Source organism: Sorex araneus, chromosome 1 (genome assembly GCF_027595985.1).
Source record: "Sorex araneus isolate mSorAra2 chromosome 1, mSorAra2.pri, whole genome shotgun sequence".
NCBI classification, from domain to species: Eukaryota; Metazoa; Chordata; class Mammalia; order Eulipotyphla; family Soricidae; genus Sorex; species Sorex araneus.
In genome coordinates this window covers 372,507,595-372,533,512 of record NC_073302.1, presented here as the reverse complement: position 1 = coordinate 372,533,512, position 25,918 = coordinate 372,507,595, and the positions used below count along the sequence as shown (strand labels likewise).

At 36.8% G+C, this 25,918-nt stretch overlaps 1 protein-coding gene across 6 annotated transcripts in view; it reads left to right on the top strand.

Moving 5' to 3' along the window:
* HDAC9 (histone deacetylase 9) overlaps positions 1-25,918 on the top strand; it is a 1,006,394-nt gene that overhangs the window by 580,120 nt on the left and 400,356 nt on the right. For 4 of the 6 annotated variants that reach the window (XM_055131803.1, XM_004602237.2, XM_055131822.1 and 1 more), the window contains 2 exons: positions 13,509-13,637; positions 17,251-17,366. In XM_055131803.1, the coding sequence (XP_054987778.1) occupies positions 13,509-13,637; positions 17,251-17,366 (245 nt within the window). The remainder of the gene's footprint in view (positions 1-13,508; positions 13,638-17,250; positions 17,367-25,918) is intronic. The other 2 variants (XM_004602242.2, XM_055131829.1) reach the window with 1 other exon arrangement.

Below are 25,918 nucleotides of genomic sequence, written 5' to 3'. Positions count from 1 at the left end.
GATCCCTGGCAAGGCATATGGTTCCTCAAGCATCACCAGAAGTGATAGCTAAGTGCAGAGCCAGAAGCAAGCACTGAACACTGTCAGACATGGCACAAAAACCAAAAACAAGAAGTAGGATGAAGATTAGGCAGCTGCAAGATGGCATTGGAGCTGGCTAGAGAAGAAAGTCCTGGTGACCAGAAATTAATCCTGACTCTTTGCATTGGTACTGTTGATCCTTAGAAAATGGATGTTTAAAAATAAATATACAAATAAATAAAATAGATGTTTGTGAGGGGGTAGTTATCCCATCAAATATTACCTTCTGTCCTTGCGTGATCAGAAACGTCCTCTTCCTCATGTGTTATGTTTTAGTTTAATTCTCATTCCAGTACTGACCATTCTCTGATTTCAGTATACCCTGTCCCATCAGTTTTGTCTTCGTCAAGTCTAGTCTTACGACTTTTATTACTTAAAAATCATATACTAACTCTTCTATCATATGTAAAACTAAAGTCCTTCTGTACTATGCATGATGACACGACTCCTCTTTTCCTTCCTCACCTGCTCTCCCAAGCTGACACTACTTTCTTTTCATTTTAGTCCCAGACACGTTGCAGTATTCCATGACTATCTTTTTGTTTCAAATTCACAGATCATTAACATGATTTTTCAAGAGTTTCTTTATTTGCCTGAAGTACATGCTTGAATAGATGATGCTCATATATCAATGTTCAACTGCTTTCTTCTTCCCTCTTCCTAGTGCCTTACCTTCACCTACCAGGATATGCTAAATATTCTGTCCTGAGTATCTTTCTAGTATCTCTCTTAGATTAAAATTAAAACACTCCATTTTAAAAAAATCCTTAAAGATACTATTTATGTTTTATTTGATATCGTCATTCTCACATGTTTTGAGAGCTTATAATAGCTCTGAGGGGGTGGAAATTATCTAATAACAAATATGTAGAATAAATCAGGGCCAATGTGCTTGTCTTAAGGTATATTAAATATAGGAGGCTTCTGTATGTAACAGGGTCTCAAATATTTCCTGCCCTGCTCCCCTGTCTCTTCATTGTTATTGATGATGATGATGATGATGCCATGAATGGAGTTGCACGATGCCAAGTTGTAGTATTCACACAATATTAGCTGTGGTGGCTGCAGGGGGTCACCATAACATTGTGGTGCTTCACACATAAGGCCTCCCCGTCATGTATGACCTTTCAGAGTAGTGCTTGCAAGTGTACTTTCTAGGGCCCGTTATCTTGTTAAGGCACACAGGGTTTGGTGCTCACTGGGCATCACAGAGGCACTGACGTGCTTGCTTACCAGTGGCTCTACTTCCTGGCTGTGGTGCTGATACGTTAAGCTGTGGCATTTTCCCAGGAGTAAGGTGCCAGTGGAAATTGTTGAGGAAATGGAACTGGGAACAGCAGATAGCCGAGTTGCTGGACTCTAAGAGCATAATTGTCAAGATGGCACTTAGTGTATGTGGTCACCAAGAATTTGAAGTCATGACCACATGCTCTTAAGGCAGGAGCTCTAAACCACTGTACTATTTCTCTAGGTTCTATAAAGCTATTTTTTTTTTGGTTTTTGGGCCACACCCAGCAGTTCTGCACTCAAGAATCACTCCTGGCAGTGCTGGGGGACCATGATGGGATGCCAGAGATTGAATCCAGGTCAGATATATGCAAGGCAGACACCCTGCCCGCTACACTATCATGATGGCCTGAAAAAATTTTTTAAAGTTACATTTTTAGTACAGATTTAGGGAAATAGAGTGACTGGTTTGGGGTGATTAGAAACTTGGCAGATTTAGAGGAGAACAAAGTAAATGAAGTGAACTAGAGAATAAGTTTAAAGTTTTATTGAAATGAACCAAAAAAATTCAGAAGGATAGGCAACATAGAGACAAAGAGTGAAAAATTATGTGTCTGAGGAAAGTAAGTTTTTCTAACATGTTAAATTTGACACATGGAAGAGCCTGGCAAGCTCTCATGGCGTATTCAATATGCCAAATACAGTAACAATAACAGGCCTCATTCCCCTGACCCTGAAAAGAACCTCCAATCCTTAGGAAAAATGAGTTAGGAGAGGCTGCTAAAATCTCAGGGCTGGAATGAATGGAAACAGTTCTGGTGCCCGCTCGAGTAAATTGATAACGGGATGACAGTGATACAGTGAAATTTAACAATGATTTACTGCTTATGCTGTATTTCATTCAATACTTCTGAACTATTTAAGATCAGGAGAACGTAGTATTTGTCCACAGTTTACAAGCAAAAAAATTGAGGCATTGAAAAAGTGATACTTAACCCAAATCACATAGGTATTGGCAGAGTCAAAACTGAAAAACAACTCCAGACTATAATAAACAAAACTAGATGCAAAACCATGCTAAGAGTACAAAGAAAACCAATAAAGATTATGCCTTAGGTTTATGGTGCTATTGAGAGAGTTTGCAGGGGCAATTATTTTCTGATCTATACAATCTTTCACTGGTACTGCATTCAACATCACTAGGGGTACTGCGCTTCTCTGACATCAACTTCACCTACAAAGGTGAGACTCATCCTTTCAGAGATCCATTTGCACCTGTGTTTATACAGCTAGCTCTGGATTTAAAAATACATCTGGGTAGTACATTTGTTAAAAAGTTTTATACCCGCAAGTGAAAGTCCTTAACATTTCTATTTGAAAGACTATATAAAAGACAGTCCTAAAAGAGGGTCTAAATTCAGCTGTCATTTTATTTTTTTTGCTTTTTGGGTCACACCCGGTGATGAACAGGGGTTACTCCTGGCTCTGCACTCAGGAATTACTCCTGGCGGTGCTCAGGGGACCATATGGGACGCTGGGAATCGAACCTGGGTCAGCTGCGTGCAACGCCCTACCCGCTGTACTATTGCTCCAGCCCCCAGCTGTCAGATGTTCTTAAAAAGTATAGTCCTTTCCCCTTCACATATAGCCAGGAATTAGTTCATTAAGAATATTAATACCAATCAGAATTGTTAGTAGGTCTGATCTTTTGTACATATAGGCTTCTACTGCTAAATAATACTTGGTGAGGGAAAAACTGTATCACTGTATCACTGTCATCCCATTGCCCATCGATTTGCTCGAGTGGGCACCAGTACTAAATGTTTATAAACTCACACTTCCCACAAAAGAGCATGTCATTTAAACAATGATGTACATTGGACTTTATTGTGTACATAAGACTTTATTATGATCCTTTAAGCATTAAGTTAATAATTTTTAAGAAACTTGATCAAAGAAGACTGGATATATGCTCATATCACTGTATCACTATATCACTGTCATCTCATTGCCCATCGATTTGCTCAAGCAGGCACCAGTAACCTTTCCATTGTGAGACTTGTTACTGTTTTTGTCATATTGAATATGCCAGGCTCTGCCATGTGGGCGAGATACTCTCGTAGCTTGCCGGCCTCTCCGAGAGGTGTGGAGCAATCGAACCTGATTGGCCACATGCAAGGCAAGCACCCTACCCACTGTGCTATCACTCCAATATGTTCATAACACAGATTATTTTGCTGAAGTATTAATTTAAAATGTGCCCATATTTTCTAAATATAGCTCCAAATTTATCTTTACTTAGATAACATATTTTATATTTGAAAACCTCAAGGAATTAGCCTATGAAGATATTCCACACTGAATGAGATATGGCTTTTCTTGATTCCAATCTAGGATACTTGTGATGCTTGCCAGAAAAATAAATTCCATTCTGATTTCACATATGATCTGTAACCTCTTACTATTCATTCATTGTCATGAAATTCTCTGAAATTAGGGAAGTTTGAATTCTTTCTCTTAACAACATTGAGGCTTAGCCTTACCATGTAAGTTTTCTTTCATATCTTTGTGCATCCATTTTTTCATCCAACAAATGTTAATTGACACCCACCACCAAGAGCATATGAATTTAATATGTACTGATAGTAGAGTAAGAAATCAGTTATTACACACATTGTAGAGTAATGCCAATAAAGCAGTGAGGGATTAGACCATTCTTGTTTGTGGGATATAGAGATGACATGTGTAAGACAATTTAGAGAAAAAGAAAATCTTGAGTTAAATTATCATGCAGGCTACAGCTAACATCTATGCTCTGGAGGCTTATTTCATTTCAATGGGGACAATCTGTATGCCTGCATGCTGAAAAGACTGTCAGAAGAGAATATGTTTTTGTGCACTTGGCAGTATTTGGGGCCTACTCTGGGAGGTGCTCTGGGACCATGCCAGGTGTCTAACTTCAAAGAATGTCCAGCCCTTTGACTCATCTCCCAGCCCCAGAGATATGTTGTATATGTTGGTCTAAAGGCTTCTACTAGTATTGCATAATTTAGGTATTGCATATTATTTATTTGCCATCTGCTTTGGGGGTCACACCTGGCAGGGCTGGGAGCTATTCCTGTATCTACCCAGTGAGTGATTCCCAAGCAGAGTGCCTAGTACTTTAAGCTATCTCTCTGATGCTAGCTATTGCTTATTGATGTTTGCTGTTTCCCATTTAATATCCCTTGTCTTCCTATTAGCATACTTCATCCCCATTCCTTCAATTTTCCACTGTCTTCTTCCTGCAGAGGTTGTTTCCTCTGTACAGAGCTTTATTTCTCCAAATCACAAACTCACTCAGTCTCCAGGATTCCCTCTCTGATGGTGAATCATCTTTAGTTAGAGCCCCAATCGTCTGCTTATACATATTGGAAGGAATTGGTCATAGTAGTGAGTCTATTCTTATTTCTTGCAGCACCATAAATAGTAGAGCAAAGTGTTTACCATACCTTTAGCTCTGAGACTCTTTATATCTTATGCAACTGCCTTTTCACTTTTCCTATTCATTGCTTCAATAAATAGCTAAAATGTTGATTTTATGGAGAAGTAAATGCTGGATAAACAATAGACATATAACTAGACTGTCCAATACTCATGAAGCTTGCAGTCTTGATTTTAAGGATTGCTATTTATTGACTCCAAATATAATTTATTTAAATAGGAGACAGTAAATATGCAAATGCATATTTTAATCTTAGCTGTCTGCAGTGGAGTATTTCCTTTTACATACTAAAATTGGTTTCCGGGAGTAGGGGCACATACTACTGTGCTCAGGGCTTCTGGCTCTATGCTCAGGGATCATTGTCAGTGTTGATCAGGGGACCATAAGAGGTGCTGGTGATCGAACATGGGTCATCAGTATGCAAGCAAACACCCTATCCGCTGTAATATCACTCCAGCCCTCTGGAATCACATTGTTGAAGTATCTTATCTGTTCAAAATGGCCATTTATGCTATAAAAAATAAAGTAGTGTTTCCTCCATCATTCTGGCCTTTAAAAAATAACAAAAGTTGCAGCATGCAAGAGTTTGAGCATTATTTATTCAATCATCAAACACTGAGTTATAACTAAGCCAGCTAGCCTCAGAGGCAAGCACTCTGGAGAAACCTAGTGAGGAAAAGGCAGCGGCTTTGCGCACAGAGCCACGCTCTTAAATTGAGGGAAGTCACCCTCCCGTGACTTCCAAGCTTTTGAAACACCTGTTCTAACTCACCAGTTGAGATGTCCACAGGTGCTAAATGGAAAAGGTCCACCCTAAGCTAACAATTCTTGTGTATTAGAGCATGCTTCTGTGTTGCCTCTTCCTGGTGCTCCAAACCACTTCCACAGACTCCTCTTTGCCCTGCATGCTGATTGTCCCCCCACACTCCTAATCCTGAGAAGGTGAATCTCATTGTCATTTTTCATAAGTGAAGAACTGAAGAATTAAGTTACCATTTACGTTGATAGAAGGGAATGCACATTAAAGCTCACATAGATTCAGAGACAATGATCTGTCTACACTGTTGGGCTATGTTTCAAATCAAAACATTGCAATTACCTAAATGTTTACTGTTAATTAAATGCTTAAGAGTCTGGATATTTTTATGAAAATGTGGCTGGATAACACATGATATATCCAATATTTTATGAGTACTGTTTGTGAAAACTGCTTAATAGATATTTAAGTCAAAAGCAGAATTAATGGAATCATTTTGAATAAATTACCTTAGAAAATACTCATTGATAACTGAAGAAAGATGATACAATTTTAGATATAATATGATACTAATTTTCAAATATTTTTCCATTTAAATATTTTAACAGCATACTAAATGTATTGCATTAAATTTTTTTAATGTGTGGGCCAAAGAGATAGTTCAGGTAAGATGCACATGCATGGCAATCTAGATTTATTCCCTGAGCCCTTCCAGGACTAAAAACTGAGCACAGAGCCAGGAGCACTGTTGGATGTCATCTAAAAAAAACAACAAATAATTTTTTTTTTTTTTGCTTTTTGGGTCACACCCAGCAATGCTCAGGGGTTACTCCTGGCTTTGTACTCAGGAGTGCAAATTACTCCTGGCGGTGCTTGGGGGACCATATGGGATGCCGGGGATTGAACCCGGGTCGGCCGGTGCAAGGCGAACGCCCTACCTACCCACTGTGCTATCGCTCCGGCCCCAACAAATAATTTTTTTAAATATGTTTGATAGTGTAATCTGAAGAAAGTAATAACGTGCATAAACATGCATTTTTATTCCACTAGAATTTTATTTGCATTGAGTATTAGCCACCTCCTCTATGCTTTTTGTAAAAGTAACATTCTTAATAAGTACACTTAATAGTATATTGTTGATAGTAGAAAGAAGAGATTTGTCCAATAGTGTTTCTGAGTCAAAGAATAATAGTACTATAATTTCTCTCAGAAATTACATTGATATGTTATCATAAAGTTGGATCCATTTTAAAAGCTAAAATTCTTAGAAAAATTTTAAATGCTATTTTAGATGAATAAAATAATGTTAACTAATTGCAATTACAGAGTTAGAGTAGACATTTTGTTTCTTTGTACAGAGTGCATAAAATATGATTTGTGATGTCAAACACTGATATTATCCAAGACAAATAATCACGTTTCATCAGATATGTGTGTTATTCTGATTGCCAGTTTGAAAATATACAGCTTTTATCTCATTACTAAAGAGATGATTGAACAAACTACATTTTTAAGTCAACTTGGTTAGAGAAATTACTGTATCATAGAAATTTTTCCTTATTTGTGATTATTTATTTGATTGAATATTCACACATGACCAAGATATAATACAGTGCTAACATAGTAAAAAGAAGATTCTTGGACCTTGATGATTCAGGAGAATTTATCTTTACTAAGAGACATTCTGAATAAAGTGAATAGATAAAAGAAGTCTTGGGCCTTGATGATTCAGGAGAATTCATCTTTATTAAGGACATTCTGAATAAAGTGAATGGGTGACAGAATATATGGGCTTTATTTCAACTGAGTGATAGAATATGGCAACTCTTTTTAAAAATTTGGAGATGTATTGGTTTGGTCATACCTGGCCAAAATGGTTGTGGAGAATTCCTAACTCTGTGCTCACAGGACCATATGTGGTGCCAAGGGATCAAACTGTGGTCAAAGTATACAACCGAAGTGCCTTAACACCAGTACTATCTCTACAGCCCTGAACATGGCAAGTTTTAAAGTAGTTGTGTAGGGGAGTAGTTCAGTAAATAATAAATACCTATTATTGCAGGAAAAATAGACAGTTCCAAAACAGGAATTTGAAGCTGGTGATGAAAACCTGACCTTCACCTAAAGTTAAATGTGTGTGGCAAATTGGATTGTTCACCATCCCCAAATAATCACTAGAATAAGGACATCTTTACTAATCTAGTACTTAACCTTGGTTGCCAATAGTGATCTGTTAATACTATTAACTATTCAATAAAAACTTATGGTCTTTATAATTCTCAGTGAGAATAATTCCTATATTATTATATATGGCATTAAATTTGTATCAAAATTATGAATATTAAGAATTCATAAATTAGGATTAAAATTAATAGATAAAATCACCTGTTGGTAATAATTTTAGTAGCTCACAATGTAACTAACACATAGATAAAGATAAGTGGAAATTATAAAATGGCAAGTTAAAAACTTGCAAGAAAATAGGAAAAGGCAATTATAAAACCAGATTATTTCAAATGTATAAACACGAAAGAAGGGCAATTGCTGTTTTTGTGGATGTTTTTAATATATAACATTGGACTTAGCAGAAAGAGTGGTCTTTTGTCCTTTCATTTATTTTACTTTAATATAAATTCTGTGATATTACATGTGGTCTATATCAAACATTTACTTATTAAGCATCTATTGATTGAAAAACTTTTTGTGACCAGTTGAACTAGGACATTTATTCCACAATATTAATCTTCCACCATAATTTTGGTGACTATTGCTACTGTTCTTTTATAGATTATAAAATGATTCACCGAGATTGAACAATTTACCTAAATTAGTATTCCAGAGAGTTAGGATTCAAATCTGACTTTGACATATTTGTATCTGAGATTTGTTTGTTTCTAAATATGTATATATGTATATATGTATACATATGTACATATATATACATATATATACACACACACACACATATATATATAGTTTCCATGCTTCTCAGCTACAAAAATGGTACCCACATACCCACATACTCAGACACACCGGTCTCTTAGTAAAAAAAACTGGGCCTTATCATTTTATGAGCCTTATAATCCTTAGTTAGCTTATGCTTCTGCTACCTAATTTTACTTCTTTTTCCATTATTTTATTCTCATGTCCGATTATTCTGTGTGCTGGGGGTGGTGGGGATGGTTGGATTTGGGACTGCATCCGGCGATGATGCTCAGGATTTTGCTCAAGATTTGCTCCTGGCTCTGTGCTTAGGGATCATTCCTGGTAGGCTTGGGGGACCATACGGGATGCTGTGGATCAAAATTGGGTTGGCTGTTTGCAAGGCAAGCGCCCTCTCCTCTGTTCCATCATTCCACCCCCTCAGGGAAGAATGTTTTGTTTGGTTTTTCTGTTGAAACACCCAGTTTTTCAGTTTACTGTAAATCTTCAGCAAAAATGGAGGCTGAAGGGCTGGAGAGATAGTCTGGGGGCAGGGCACTGGCCTTGCATGCAGCTGACCCGGGTTTGAGCTCTGGGTTCCATAGGGTTCCATATCATGAGCAGTGATCTATCTGCAGAGTCAGGAGTTACCCCTGAGCATCATTGGGTGTGGCCAAAAACTGGGAGAAAAAGAAAGGAAACTGAGTTAGAATTTTATTTAATATAAAAAATTTTTGTTCGGTTTTTGGGTCACACTTAACAACGCTCAGGGGTGACCCCTTGCTTTGCACTGGTCTAACTCCTGGTGGGCTTGGGGGACCATATGAGTTGCTGGAGATTTAACCTGGGTTAGCTGTGGCATGGCAAGTGTCTTACCCATTGTACTGTCTCCAGTCTAAAGTTGGCGTTTACCATGTCCAAGCAGTGGGGTGGGGAGCACTGAACATAGATATTATGGTAGGGGATCTATTTTTTTTCTTTTTTGGTCACACCCAGTGATGCTCGGGGGCTACTCCTGGCTCTGCACTCCTGCCCGTGCTTAAGGAACCATATGAGATGCCGAAGATTGAACCTGGGTCAGCTGTGTGCAAAGCAAATGCCCTACCCTCTGTACTATCGCTCCAGCCCCAGGTAGGGGATCTTTTGCACATCTGCACAGCGGGTAGGGTGTTTGCCTTACAAGTGGCCGACCCAGGTTCAATTCCTCCTCCCTTTCGGAGAGCCTGGCAAGCTACCGAGTGTATTCCACCCACGTGGCAGAGCCTGACATATTCAATATGCCAAAACAGTAACACAAAGTTTCAATGGAGACGTTACTGGTGCCCACTCGAGCAAATCGATGAACAACGGGATGACAGTGCTACAGTCCTATTATTCTAAATTTATTCTTCATCCTGGATATCCATAAGAAAATAAAGATTTGAACTACTTTTAGGTTATGAAAAACTCTTCAAATGTTTTCTATTTCCTTTTATTCACTTCTTTTCCTTTTAAATGTGAAGAAGAAAGGGGCTTTGGTCTCTGTTTTACTATTGATTGTTTTTATTTAAATAAGGATAATCAATTTTTAATGCAAGGTTTTCATCTCAGCAGACAAATGTGTTCAGATGGGTGCACACACTAAAATGCTTGCCATCAATTACTATGATTAATTGAGATGTAAAGAATGATGGGTGTGGGGTAAAAATAGAAAGGCAATTAGTGCAACTAGGCATGAAATAGATTCAAATACAAGCAGAATTTCTCCCCAGTTAGCAGTTAGTGATCTCTTTCTTTGCTCTTGAGGATTCGCATCCCATTAGTAAGTCACTGGGATGGAAATCTTCAGGCTCTGGGGAGACCAGAGCATTAAAAATGGAATTAACTCTAACTGCAAACACAGTCAGCACAATAGGTTATTAATTCTAGTGCTTAGGTATATATCATGCTGAGTTTTCGTGTGTGGGCTTCTGAGTGAGTTTCTAGAGTATTATAAGAACTAAATGATGGCTATCTATCATCCCAACTTTTGCCCTCATCATGAAGATAACTAGTACATAGTTATCTTAAATGATGGCTTAAAACCAATATCAAAAAAACTTCCTTTCAAAATTTTAATGGTACTCAACTGTGTCAAATTCATTTTTAATATACAGTGTAATAAAATTCATGCATTTCAAATTGCATGTAGCACTTCTTGACTTCATGCAAACCGACTTATCTTTCCTTACTCTATACATCTTCCCTATGAATTTCTAACAGTAATCTCCCTTGATCACCCAGAATAATAGTTATTAACAGCTACTATTAACTAATTGCTTACCCCAAAGTTTTCCCCATTTGGCAATACTCACAGGAATCTAGTGTCGTGTGTCCTGTCAGATTTTAGCAGCATCCTATCTTCTACCCACTAGCTTCCAGTGGAGGTGTTGCATAATAAAAACCAAAAATACTCCCAGACTTCGACAAATATCCTTTGTTGTCAAATTCTTATTAAGAACCCTTCATTTATCCTCCAATGTATGTTCTTTCATGTAAATCTATAATATGCTTATAATATGTGTAGGACTCTAGGGGCTCATGAAGTTGGTAGACAGCAGTTAGGGTACGTTGCTGACATGCTCCTAATCCAAGTTCAATCTAGTGTTCCCAGGCATCTCTGTGAAAAAATGGAGGTAGCAATCTACTCTTAGGTCCTTTCTCTCAGTCCTTGACCACTGCACTAAGAATTTCCAGTGAGTCCTGTGCCTCCTGAGAACGCCTTAGAAGGCACATCCCACCCCTAATAAAATGCAAGACTGGTGAACACAGTTTTGGTAGGGAACAGACCTGTAGGAAAGAAGTATTTACAACTGCTTAGGGATGCTGAGGATCCAGACAATATCATCAGCAGGAAGCCATTCTTACTCTGAGAACTGCGGAAACAGGAAAGGAAATAGTGTTTCTGGCGGCACTGGGAATGCTGGAATCAAGTAGTGGACGCCGCCAAAGGTGATAAAAGCAGAGACAAAATGGTAGTGATGGAACTAGGCAGCACATAGAACAGAGAATATCCTGGTTCCTCCTCTATTCTTTGATTCCTGACCAGACCTACAATTAGGCTGAGCACAAATGAAATCCAAATAGCCAAGAACCAGAATGATGCAACCCCCAGATTCACACCCCATGGATTCTTAGACAGGAAAATGTCAAATGGATAAAGAAAAAGATAGTAAATCTCCCAATGTTTTTCATCAGAAGCTAAAATTTAAAGGGTATAATGTAAACCACCCAAATCCAAATAGTTGATATGTGGAATAGGCATTGAAAGCACTACAAAGGTGCTTTGGGTGAATGAACTTGGATGAATGAGGTGCTTTTCAGTGAAGCTAGGCATAGATCAGAGTTATGATTATTGATTTTAGTAGCTGATAGACACAGATAAGAGCTCCATACTCTTCCCAAATCTGGTGCTGATATCATCGTTATTAATAGATATTTTTAAAAAACTATCCTACCCATTGTCAAAAAGACAAACACAGAACTGGAAATATTTGCTGACTTCAATTTTTATGTCCACATCTTAAATTCTAATTTCTGAAAAAAATTAATGTATAACACACACCAATTTCACTTGTTTTATTTTTTTTTTATTTTGGTAACCGAGTATATCAATTTCCTAATTTATCTATTAGAGTTCTAGAAAATAAATCTAGAATGCAAAATTTCTCAGTCCATGTCAAAGCTGTAGAGAAGAGGAAAAGAATAGAACAAAAAGGATAAAAGAAGGAAAGATGGGCTGTTTTTTACTTTTGATATCCTTTTAATATGAGAAAAATATGTAATCCCTTCCTTCCATGAAAACATTTCCAATGATCAAAAATTATAGCTCTTTATAATTATAACTCTATAATTTAGGTATAACACCATACCGAAAATATATTAGTAATATGATGAAATACTGATTGATGGTTTTTATTGTGTTCCTATGTAAGGGAAGGGGGAAGAGCATATTTTTCAATATTTAGGTAAACAGACTTGAACAACACTGTCTGGGAACAAACCCTGATTTCATTTTTTTTTTATATATGACCATAGGCAAGTTACTAACCTCTCTCTCTCTCTATGTTTTGGTTTCTTTATTGATGTAATCAATGTTTAAATACACTCTATCCCAAATGAGTGTTTTTATGATGAAATAAGTTAATATTGACAAAGTATTTCCATTAGTGGAACAGAAAAAGCACTGTATGTTGGCTGTCATCAGAAAGTTTCCATAATACTCATTTATCATTATCATCACCACCATCATTACCATCATGATCAATTTCTGCTGTTAATTCAATGTTTTCACTGTCTAAAGAAGAATTACCTGAAGGCCTAATAAATAATGACTAATTGCAGAGTAATGCTATTAAGAATAATTTAACCAAAGAATAGTAAGAAGTATAATTCTTGGGCATTTGTATTTTAGGACACATATTCTAGCTCAGGGTTCCCAAAGCTAAGACATAGTCTTCCTTCCTTTCTAATTGTTTGTATATGCAATGTTTGGAAAAGGTTATTCATCATGATTTGATTAGATTGATGTTACTAATAAAGTGTATTTCCCCAGAGTTTAAACTACAGGCAGTGATTCTAGGAGTCTGAATTAGATTTAAATGATATGAAACAGTGGCATTTTCTTAATATCACAAATCAGGAAAAGACCCTAAAATTGTATTAGGGTACTATTTTTGTGTTTATGAATTTTGCTCTTGAAAGCATTGAGAATACTAACAAATAATAAATCTCATCCTGACTTACATTTAATGATTAAATTTACCATTAATTATCCCAATTCTGCTAGATAAGCATTCATATTTATAAAGGTAGAAAGCATTTTACATGTGTCATAATAATAATTACTTAATTTGTTGATTTAATAATTTAGAATGAATGCCTTATTTATACGCCTGGAGTTTTCATTTGACATAGTGGGGACCAAGAAAAGGGTGAGCCATCTTGTTTGTTTATACACGAAAGCAACTGGCTCTCTATTTTTTAATTTCTATCTATTTTCTTTGTCTCAATCCCCAGCCTCTGAGCCCAACTTGAAGGTGCGGTCCAGGTTAAAACAGAAAGTGGCAGAGAGGAGAAGCAGCCCCTTACTCAGGCGGAAGGATGGAAATGTCACTTCATTCAAGAAGCGAATGTTTGAGGTGACAGGTAATTAAGGACTGGGCAGAAAACACGAAGAAATGCTGTTAGTAGAATGAAAAAAAATAGCTTAGAATAAACATGCCTGGTGTATATTAAAAGATATTTTGAGAATAGACATTCTAAAAGGAAATTATGTTGACAACTTTTAAGTTCAGTAAATTTGCCACTCATTCACCAACTGTGTTAAGCAGGAAATGAATTCTAAAAAATAAAAACAGGACTGTGTGTCAATCGAAGCCTAACAAGGAGATGCCAAAGTTCAACTTAATTTTTTTAGAAACACACATTCCATTGGGTGGATGTCAAGCAGGAGAATGTAACTTTTAGGGAAATTTGATCAGAAATGAGTGGAGGGAGGTCGAAGAAGAACACTTCTCCATACTCAGACATGAATGTACAAAATACATCTGGGAAAATTAAACTGTGTGGAACAGCAAAACCTGACTTTTCAACAAATTTACAGAACTCATAAATGACTTTATGTGTTTACTAGTGAACTGGGACTTAATGGCAGGAGGGGGATATATTGCCTTTTATGAAGGGAAAGAAACTGTCATTTTCACTAGTCTCCAATGGAAGAGTTCTTATTTTTTTAGCTGTTAGGTTAGTTGTGGGGTGAACAGGTTAGGAAATTCAACCTGATGTCTTACAAAGTTCCCTAGTCTCAGTTGTACACAATCTGAAATTAGAGAAGAACAAGGGGTACCAGAACCAAGAAGCTAGCCAAAATAATAATACTGACTACTGTTTATTGGATGCCCGTTTGGAGCACTGTGTTGTCATCTCCTTTGGAAGCAACAATAAAGTGGTATTTCTGCAACCACTTTCTTCATTCTTCAGGAAAATTATGCTGGTTACCAATGGAGTCAGTAGATAATTCTTTTCCCAAGATCAGAATTTATACTTAGATTCTTTTTTAAATTGTCTTCTCTTCCTTGGCCATAGTGATTTCTGACTTGTAGAGACTATCTGAGAAATATTTTAGAGGTAAAATGGAAAAGGTCAACTGAATCATAAATACAGAGTTACAGACTTTTTGTTCAGTTGTTTTAATTTGAACACTGTCATTTACAATTGTTGATAATGCAGTTGTTTCAGGCATTCAGTGTTCCTCTAACAGGCACACCACCAAGTGTGACCTTGCCTCCACCAATGTCCCTAGTTCCCTACCCATTACACAAGCCTGTTCCCTTAGCAGGCACAAACAGTTTACTTCCTATTGCTTGTTACAACAAAATGGCAAATATGGAATTTTTGGAAAATAGCTCCATGAAAATCAATTTTTTATAATTGTTATATCTCACATTGGTGTTGTGAGATAAAGTGATTGTCTGAAGATTTACTGAGCTGGCTGGTGCTGGTTGAGCCTTTTGTGTTACTGTTTTGGATTTTTGAGCTTGGTGGATACATCTTTCCCATCACATTTTATCTGCTCCCACTAGGCTGTTGGTACCATGAATTTTTTAGGACTGGTTTAGCCAGGCCATTTATATGTGGGAGATGACTGGGTGTGGTGGCTGCTGGGCCCATCTGGAAGAACCATGAAGCCACCGCCCACATTCTGAGAAGGCAGACTTCTGTTTTGAGAGAAATGATTGTGTTTTAATTAAGTAGAAAAAAGTTTTTACAGTAGAGTTTCTTGGTGGATTGGTGAATTGAAAAGCTAACATATTTAATTAATATGCAGAATAGTAACTGTATTAACTGTCTAAAGAAAAATAGATCTGTAGTTTTTTTTTCAGAGGAGTGTGTGGACTCCCTTTTTTTACAGAAAAACCTGAATAGAAAGCCCTAGACAGCACTACTTTTACTTTATAATGGCAACTAAGTTCATACTTATTTATTCCAGTGGTTTTTGTCTATTCTGTTTTTCTGATTATCAGTTTTTCTGATAAATAATGTTTCTCTTATCACTTTTTCTCTTCTACCAACTCTACTAGACTTACTCAATATGTGTCTAAACACTTTTTTCTTATTTCTAACAGTTATGATTTGGTAGCACTTTATGCTTCTTTACTTTTCAGAGATCATATTATTTCTCTGCCTAATTTTATGGGGTACTCCCCTTTTCTTGTAAAGAAAGGCAAGCCTTCAGATTTCGTGCTTCGAAACAAAAATTTCAGTCTTCAGTGAAATAGTCATATTACCAGCAACCTTGAAGAGATGAATAGACATTGTGGAAACTCACTGCTTCCCCCATATCACCAGTTTGCATCCAGACTTAGAGTGACAATTGTGATGTTGGTGAAAGACATAAAGATTCAAATTGCTAGAACAAAGCATAAAATGAATATAAGGGGAATTTGATCATGGGTAAGAGTGGCAGTGTTATCGATGATAGAGGAAGAGAAACGCTAACCCTTGAATGATAAAGGAGAGTATGCATAACAAAATCACGTTGAAAGAAAATTCACTGGCAGAAATAAGAAATAATGTCATAAGCTGTTTATCTGGGAAGTAGACAAAATCATTTGTCTAGACAAGAATATACAAAAAGGCACTGAGAAAAGTTGGGTAGCTGGGAGCTTAAGAGGGACACTTTGGTTGGACGTGTGTGGTGTTGGAACATTGTATGCATAAAACTTTGTCATTAACAGTATTGGAAATGATGGGGACTAATTTTTTTTTATTTTTAAAAAGAAAAGTGTTGCATGAAGGTTATAAGGGTGTTTATTGCCAGTGTTTAATTAGGTCATGACTATTATCTACAGGTCTAGGAATTGCAATTTTTTTTTATTCTGTCAGCTAGATATTTAGTAAGTTCATTAGTTCATTAGTAGAAATGTGTGAGTTTTGTATCTGGATGCTAAAAATATGAGTTTAATTATCTTTATAGCCATCTAATTTTTGTTAAAACAAGTTTCTTGGATATCATATCATTTAAAAAATTTATTATGTATAGACAACTTTTTTATCTTTAAGAAAATAACATGTTTTAGACCTGGTCTCATCTTTCATTTTTCCTTTCACCCCCAAGACAATAAATTATTTTTTTTAACAAAAAGAAGTTAACTTGAGTAGAACTTAAGCTAGAAGATGTTTCACAGTGTTGGAAAGTTTGCATTGTATTTCCTACATGCATTTTTTTTACTAAGATGTGCCATTAGAGGATATATAGTTGTAGTAAAATAAGAAGCAATAATACCATTTATAACAACGTTAAGAACATTTCTACAAACAGGTAAAATCTCTCTGACCTCAGATGTTCAGGGTATGCCTCTATGAATTATGCAAAATCATTACTCTGCCACTGTCCTTTATGATAGCATAAGACCAAATGAAAGATTTCCTTCTTAATTTTTTTCTCATGACAAACCTCTAGTATCTTTTATAATTGTATATCTTCACAAAATGGTTGAGTGCTATGATAGATTTTTAAAATCAAATGCAAGAGTGAAAAATGAAAAATCAGAAAATGTTCCCTAAAGTTTCAGGGTTTTTTTGGGGGGGCTTGTTATTTTGTTCTTGTTTATTGTTCCAGTGCATATCATTTACATAGGAGTTGGGGGAACAATGCCTATTGCTCTCTATTTCTTACAGTATAACTTAAATTAATCTTTTCATATTTTTTCATTAATATATTTACAGTGTTTTACAAGTACTTTGCAATGTTTTTCAGAATCCTCAGTCAGTAGCAGTTCTCCAGGATCTGGTCCTAGCTCACCAAACAACGGGCCAACTGGTAATGTTACTGAAAATGAGACTTCAGTTTTGCCACCTACTCCTCATGCTGAGGTGAGACATCCTTTCAGTTCTTTAAAAATTAAATTTTGGGCTTGACAGATAGTTCAGTGTGCCATGTACACATTTTTTTTTCATGCAGGAAGCTCAGACTACACCACATCACATCATGGTCCCCCAGGCATGGCCAGGAGAAAACCCTAAGCAAAGAGCTGGGAATGACTCCCTGAAACAACAATAAGAAATTAAAATTAAATGCTCTATCAACTTCCTAGAGCCAGTAGATTTTTCAAAATTGAAGTTTACCACCACTTATTCCTGGTTATTTTTCTGACAGGCATAAATAGTGGAAATGAAAAACCAATCTTATTTATAAAGTTTGGGTGACAGTTTGAAATTCCTGAAATATAATCCTGAAATAACATACCATTAGTGATGCTAATGCTACACTCCCTTATACACAGGGAGTGATGCAGCAGCTATTCTTCTCCGTCCTTGGTAATTCTATTCTGTTGGGTGTAGACTTATTAGAAGGTCAAAATAAATTTTATTTCATCCTCTTAGATGCATCCCGCATGTGAGAGCCTGGCAAGCTCTCCGTGGCATTTCATATGCCAAAAACAGTAACAATGATGGGTCTCATTCCCCTGACCCTGAAAGAGTCTCTAATGTGGTACCTTTGGGAAGGACAAATAAAACGAAGCTGCTAATAAATAAATAGCCCTGGACAAATAACCCAGGGCTAGGAGGAATGGAGACGTTACTGGGCCCACTCGAGCCAACTAATGATCAACGGTATGATCTGGTGACAGATGACTTAGCAAGGCAGATTATCCATTTGAGCTGAGAAGTAATAAAAAAAAATTGAGTTGTATAGTGGAGGAATATAAGGTCCGTGGGACAAACATTTATTGAAGACCTACTTTAATTATTTTACCTGGAAATGGGGATATAAAGATAAATAAGAAATAATTCTCTCCTTAAAGAATAAGCTGCTAATGAAAATTGATCTACAGTAACCAGACAGGATGGGCAACAACTCAAAGGACTGGAGTGCATACTTAGCATGCAGAAACACTGGGTTTACTTCCTGGCCCCACATGGTCTCATCGGCACTTTCAGAAGTGACCACTGATCCCTGAACTTGGAGAAAACCCTGAGCAGTGCTGGATGTGACCTAAAAACAATCACACACACACACACACACACACACACACACACACACACACACACACACACGACGTGATTGGTTTTATTCATTATATGCAGCCAACATTAATAATATTCATTTTCAATACATGATTTATTAAAACCAGTGATCTAAAGAAAGAAAACTAAGTATATAAGCCCAAAGGAAACTAAGTAGAGTCATCACAAATTAGTCTAGGATTTTGTCTTTTCTTTTAATTTTGCTGAGCAAAGGCAACGTTCTTGAAATTGTCATGGTTGTGGAATTGAAAGTTTCATGGCAGCATCAGTTGCTGAAGATTCTTAATTTTTTCTTTTGCCATCATAATATCTCTATCATACTTGGCTCCTTGTAGAGAAGTTGGTACAGTACCTCTCAATATAATTGTGACTTGCATGTGTAACTATGACTTGTTTCTTATGTTTTCATAGTTATATTGTGCCAAAGAGATAGTAAAGCCAACAGGGCACTTGTCTTGCACGAAACCGACCTGGGTTCAATACATAGTAGCCTCTATGGTTCCTCAAACCCACCAACAGTGACCCCTGAGTGCAGAGTCAGCAGAGTCAGGAGTAAGGCCTGAGCACAGCCAGGGGTGTTCCCCAAGCAACAACGATGACAACAACAATAATTAAAATAATAGCAAAGTTATATTTCCTTGGCACTTAAAGTGACTGATCGAATATCCGATTTTGCTTTCCTTTTACCAGAAGCTGATAACAGAGCTTCTTAAACATTTTCCTCCTGTGATTTCACCCTAGAAATTTTCATGTAACCCCGGTATACAGATGTGTAAAATAGATCTACCAAACACTTACTGATAATAAATTTATTTTTAAATGCTCTCCAATTTCAATTCATGATCCTGTAAGGGGGTTTATTTCACAGTTCAATAAGATAGTTATTAGAAGATTTATAACCATAGGGAACTCACTTCATTGTTTACTGAGGTAGCTCATTTAACTTTGATTAGTTAGGTGGAAAATACATCCTGACAAAAACTGTGTCTGTTTCACACATTTACAAAAATTACTTATTCCAAAATTATCAGGTCATAATAAAGTTGAAGCTAAAACCCAGAGGTTAGCCCTGATAAGCGAAGGGCTGAAGTAAGTAAAGTCACTTTCACTGACTGACAATATTTGTTTATTTGAGTTTAAAGTTATGAAGATAGAAGAAAAAAACCATGACTAAAGTAGGAGGAGACTCTAATAGGAGATTCTACAAGCACTGATGTGGAATTTCAATATTATCTCTGCTGCATTCATACATCTTTCTCTTCCCCAAGAGCTGCTGTGATGGAGACCAGAGCAGTCACAGAATCTTGCGCTGAGAACTTGTTCTCAGAAACTAGTCCGTACATGATGTTTTAACTCAAATTCACAAAACATCAAGGTGTTAATTTGGTTTCAGTTTAAAGTCCAGATTTGTAGTATGGAAAAAGCAAATGCTATGTCCTCTCTAGTGATATCCAGCTCGATTCTAGACTTCAAAAAAAGCACCTTCAGTTTTGCAGAGAGTAGCAAGATATCTTTCAGCATCTCTTAATGCCAGATCCTTTATCTGTTTATTGCTATTTACCATTCTGTTGTCTCTCTATTTTTCATCATTTTTTTTTGGTTTGGAGACAAATCTGATGGTGTCCAGGGGGTACTCCTGAATCTGCATTCGGGAATTACTTCTGGCAGACTCAGAGCACCATATGGAATGCCGGGAAATGAACCTGGGTTGGCCACGTGCAAGACAAGCCCCTTACCTGCCGTGGCCCTTATCCTTTTTAAAACATAATACTAGGTGGAAGAAATACATTACACACATATGTGACAATTAATGTAACTCGTCTTCTTATGCTATGATGTATAGGTTTTATATATGTTGGTGCAATTATTCCAATATTGCCCAGCTTTCTGAAACCTTTAACATTAAATATTGCTACGTATATTTTTAAACAGTTGATTTCCATTTTCCCCTCAGTTTGTAGGATGTGATTCTCAGTTATTATGGAAACAAAGAATCGACATTCTAATCAAGCTCTTGATGTATTTTTTTATATTTCAGTTTTTTTTTTTTTTTTGCTTTTTGGGTCACAACCCAGCGATGCTCAGGGGTTACTCCTGGCTTTACACTCAGGAATTACTCCTGGCGGTGCTTGGGGGACCATATGGGATGCCAGGGATTGAACCCGGGTCGGCCGCGTGCAAAGCAAATGCCCTACCCGCTGTGCTATCGCTCCGGCCCCTATATTTCAGTTTTGACGTGGTACTCGGGGTCTACTTCTGGCTCTGTGCTCAGTTGTGGGCCTTTGATGGTACTGAGAGGGCCATATGTCATCTCAGGGACTGAAGCAGTATTGGCCCAATGCAAGGCCACATGTAACTCCTGCACCATCACCCTGGCTCCTCTTGATAGACTTTGTACCCAGAGGAAACAAAATTTGGCACTAAAAGCATTTTAATGCAGAAAACAAATATCACACACACACACACACACACACACTCACTCACACACAAACCCAGAAGGTTACTTACAGTATGATAGTCTTTACTAATTTCAGAGATAGCAGTGTAATATATTGTTTAGGAAAACATGTGAAAGTATGTTTTCAAAAGGTAAGGGGATGATGAATATAAAATTTAACATAGTGGTTATTTCTGAAGAGAAAAAAGGTGCAAAATATCATTTGTTATTATAGGAGATTCATGAATTCTTTCTATTATCAGCCCTAGTAAGTAACATAGTACTTACTTTATGTTAAAGACACTGCAAAGAAATGTATATTCATGAGACTGGAATTTAATGGGACTTTTTTTTTTAATTTTCAAGTTTTTAATGACCTCTTAAATAAAAAAATCTTAATTCTCCAGATTGGAAAAATCTAAAGTATATAAAATTGTACATATTAAATATCTAAAATAAACTATCTTTAAATTTTCATATATATACACTAGAATCTAAATTTATGGAGTTTTCTTATGTTGTTTAAATATGCTTCATGTTCTTTAGACCTTTACTGTCAAAAGTAGACATTTAAATGTCCTAGCTTTTCAATTAATTGTTGATCATATCCTATGACTATAAGCCTTTCATTTTTCTTTATACCCCTACCATTAAAAACAAAAACATAAACAAAACTCCAGAAGGAAATGTGATTTAATGGAGTTTGAAAGAGTCGAGGTATTTCTTCAGGTCAGTGACAGGACATTCACCCCGCAAAGCTGGAAAGACTAGTTCAAAAGCAAGCAGTGACTTACCTCATAATGAATTAATTGTGTGCCTGAACTATGATCCAAAAGGCCAGGTGGGCAGACCTTTATGCACTGATGGGTAGCCTCTCCATGGCCCAGAACCAAAAATTCAACCCTGATGGTTAACATGTGGTTTTCTACTGCATTGCATTTACAGAGGTCTGTAGTGTAATTCATACTGGAGAGATGAGGAGACAGCAAAATTTGGACCGAAACTGTCAGCAAATGAATATCCTAGCTTTGTAACGCGAAATGTTCTATCTACACTAAAGTAAAAAAAATCAATTCTGGAATGTAATATCATTTTTACATACTTCTAAGATTAATAATAGCATGTCATCCCAATAAAATACTTCGGTGTTCAAGAAATTTGCATCAAGTACATTTTACAAAACGGAGTTTCTTGCTTCACCATTTATGAAATAGGCTCATTCTGTCATCTTAAGTAAAAAAGCTGAGATGTCATCCTAAGCTAGTGTGCCTGTATATTTGTATGAACCTTTTGTGTTTCTGTGACCTGTAAGTAGAAAAGCATGGCATCTAATGCTTACAGTGTCTGGGTGACTTAACAGGATTTTTTCTCTCTTTGTTGCTTGGGATATGGGAAAGTAAGTCAGTATCTCAAGTATCCAAATATACTGAACTTGGTTTTCCCATTTTGTAATTCATATATGCCCTGCATCATTTATCTAAAGTGGGAGGATAATTTACTCATAGGTTCAGCGTCAGTAAATAGCATATGAAAATATATTGTTCGTTCACTAAGATTCAGGTACCTGGGGCTGGAGCCATAGTGCAAAGGATAAGGTGTTTGGCTTGCACATGACAAATCCAGGTTCAGTCCCCATCACTTTATCTGTTCCCCTGAGTCCTGCCAAAAGTCATCCCTGAGCACAACCAGGTGTGGCCTCAAACAATAACAACAACTAAAAGATGTAGGGACCTGGCTCTGAAACCAAATGATTAATTTGCTAAAATGTCCCTGAACCTGATTGTGTATCTAGCAGAAGTCAGTAATACCTACCCACCAGCTTTTGTAGTGGGGAAAGAAGTAAACCTAAAAGGCAGGTGGTAAATTGTGGAGTGGGAAGTAAGTATATTTTTCTGTTGTTATCAACATTGACTCAAAGTAGTGAGAACTCATTCGCACTTGTGTCTTTACGCCAATAATTCTGGTGAGAGTGTGAGTCTCCATCTGCTCAGACCACTTGTTTTAAGTTTCTTCTCTTTCTTTCAGATGTTCAGTCCTGAACTCAGATTGTTGGCACAATCTACCCTTACTCTTTTAGAAACGTAGTTGGGTTGCTGAAACCTCAGGATTTTTATATTGAGATAGAGATGTCTTTACTGATAGAGTTGTCTTTACCAGTCCAGTTACATTTTTGTTAATGCTGTAGGCCTGTACAGCAGTGGGTTCCAATTTGTTTCCCTGGGTATCAATACCAATATTTTAGACTCAGTATATGTGTCTGATAATTCAACAGTGGCAGAGCAGCTGGTTTATTTCTAGTTAAGCATTAGTGCCTGGCTCCGCTACTCTATTTCTCAAATAATTTTTCCAACAGATATAAACAAATTTTAAAAGGACTCTGATAATAAGGTTAAGTGCTCTAAAATCTTCTGAAATGTCACTTGTTTTGCCCTGACCGCACATGACTCATTGGTCTATTGTTTCGTAATAGTTGTTGTGACATTTGTTATAAATGTTATGCTGCCTTCTGAGTGGGTGTGAACTATGGTTTTAGATGGCAGCAAATAAAGAACCCCCCCATATCCCTCCCCCCCACAGTCCCAGGAAAAGGAGGTTGCCAAGTTACTATGACAAAAGAATCCCTTACTGGGAATAGCAGGAGTCAATATTGTATAGCAAACCCTTTAACAAGACATCAATGCCTTTATAATGCAAGAAATCTGTCAAATGTGTTTGTTGGTTTCCCAATCATTTTATAGTAATGGGAAGTAATATCTTCCTCAATGTCAGTGACAATGAACATTTAAGAAATTTTCTGTTTTATAATAATAGTGGAAATTAAATGTTCTTTTGAAAAATACTTAGCAGACATTAAAAGGCTGCTAGTTTTTAATTTGTTCTTAATTGTGATGCTTTTTTAAAAGTTTAGATATAGAGACTTGAGACCATTTAAAATCAGAGCACTCTGAGGGCTGCCATCTGTCTTCCTAGATGCATTCTATTAGATACACTTGTTACCTGCTGGATAGACAGCTAGCTCAATTCACCAGTCAGTGAATGGTGGAGCTCAAATGCAAGATGCATAAACCACAGTTCTTTAGTCCAGTACTTCTCAACAAAGCCACGAAGATACATAACATTCTTTTGCTTATGCTCAGGCAAATTATAGTTGTTTCTGCATATGCTAGAAGTTGAAAATTTGCATCTATTTTTCCTATGAACTACCTGAAAAGGTGAATATTTCTCTAACTAGGATTCCATCAAGGGTCATCAATTAGCATCTCTGTTCTCTTATGTGTCTTTCCTTCCTTCTTCCTCCTCTTCCCATACCCTCTTTCTTATCTTCTTCTCCTTGTTACTTATTTCCCTCCTTCCCTTCAGCCTCTTCTTTCTTTTTCCCCCTCCTTCCCTCACTTTCTCTACATATGGTCACCACTTTTATTTTCTTCGCCCACTAGGCAGTTTTCTCACCTACATTTTTGTCTACATGGTGTCTTATATCATATGTATGTTTTCTTTGTGTTCACCAATTTTAGTGGTATAGATAGTATAGTGTTAGCAATATCATTTAGTTTCTTTTTGCTTGTTTGTTTTGGAGTCATACCAGCGGTGCTCAGGGCTTACTCCTGGCTTTGTGCAGGGATCACTCTTAGTGAGATTTGGGGGAGCATATGTGGGTCCACAGTTGACCCAGATCTGTTCCATACAAGGAAAGCACCCTACACACTGTACTATGGCTCCAGCCCCTATTAAATTTTTTACCACTAAATGTTTTTAGATTCAGTCATGTCATTATGAGTGTACCATATAGCTAATGGTTTACTTTTATCACCATACTATGCATAGTAAATAATGTGGCATTACTTACCCATTTTCCTGTTAGATACTTCAGTCACCTCCAATTCAAACCTACTACTAAAAACAAGGTTTCAATTCATACTCACTGATATTGTCCTGTAGCTTAATGAGATGTCTTGATGATATAACTCCAACAGAATTATACCTAATAAGTCATGGTATATATTATACTTGTTTGGGCTTGTAGTGCTGATATTCACCAGAATTCCCTTCCTAAATCCTGAAATTTTTGACATACTCTTCTCCCAACATCAAGCTTTTATTGATCAGATACTAGTTACCCATTAACACTTAGGTTAAACTTGACAATCTGCTTTCTGCCATACAAAGGTTCAGATCCCACTCTAATTCTAGAAATAATTATACATCTTTGAATGATTCTTTTTTCCTTTACACTTGATTAGCAAGTGAACTAGTGTGGTTTAGGAGGACCTTTTTACACGCCTGTCACTCCAAGCCATGCCATTAATCAAATTTAATTGTTGCTCATTCATTGTTTTGTTAATGTTAAGTGGTAGCAATTAAATCATTTAATGTTCATATTTTTCTAAGTACAACACTGTTGCTTCTATTATTTCTGAACACTTTGAGAGTAAACCACCTCCATATTTTAAGTTGTGAAATGTTGACACATTGAATGATTTCAGGGTTGGATATGTTTTCCAAAATGCATTCCAATAAAATCCTGACTTTACCAAAAAATACTTGTAAGCAGGCTAATTAGAGTAATAAAGTAGATAAGGTGCTTCCCTTAAGCTGCACATGTAGGTTCAATGTCTGGTCCCCTGAATCTAACCGGGAATAATCCCTAAACAGAGAACCAGCAGTAAACTCTGAGCACCACTAGATGTAACTGCAACCCTACAAAAGTACTTTTGAGCTTACTACAATACTGATATGGGGTAATCTTGCAGTCTGGCAAGAATATTGATCAGGAACTATCATTGCTTGGTGAAATGGTACCTGTCTTCTTGTTCATCTATTGAGTTGTCTATACTCCATTAGAAATTCAGAATACAGTTCCAGATTCTTAACAGGAAACATTATACTGCACTGGAGAGATAGTACAGTAAGTAAGGTGTTTGTCTTATGTGCAGTTGACCCAGGTTTGATCCCAGAGACC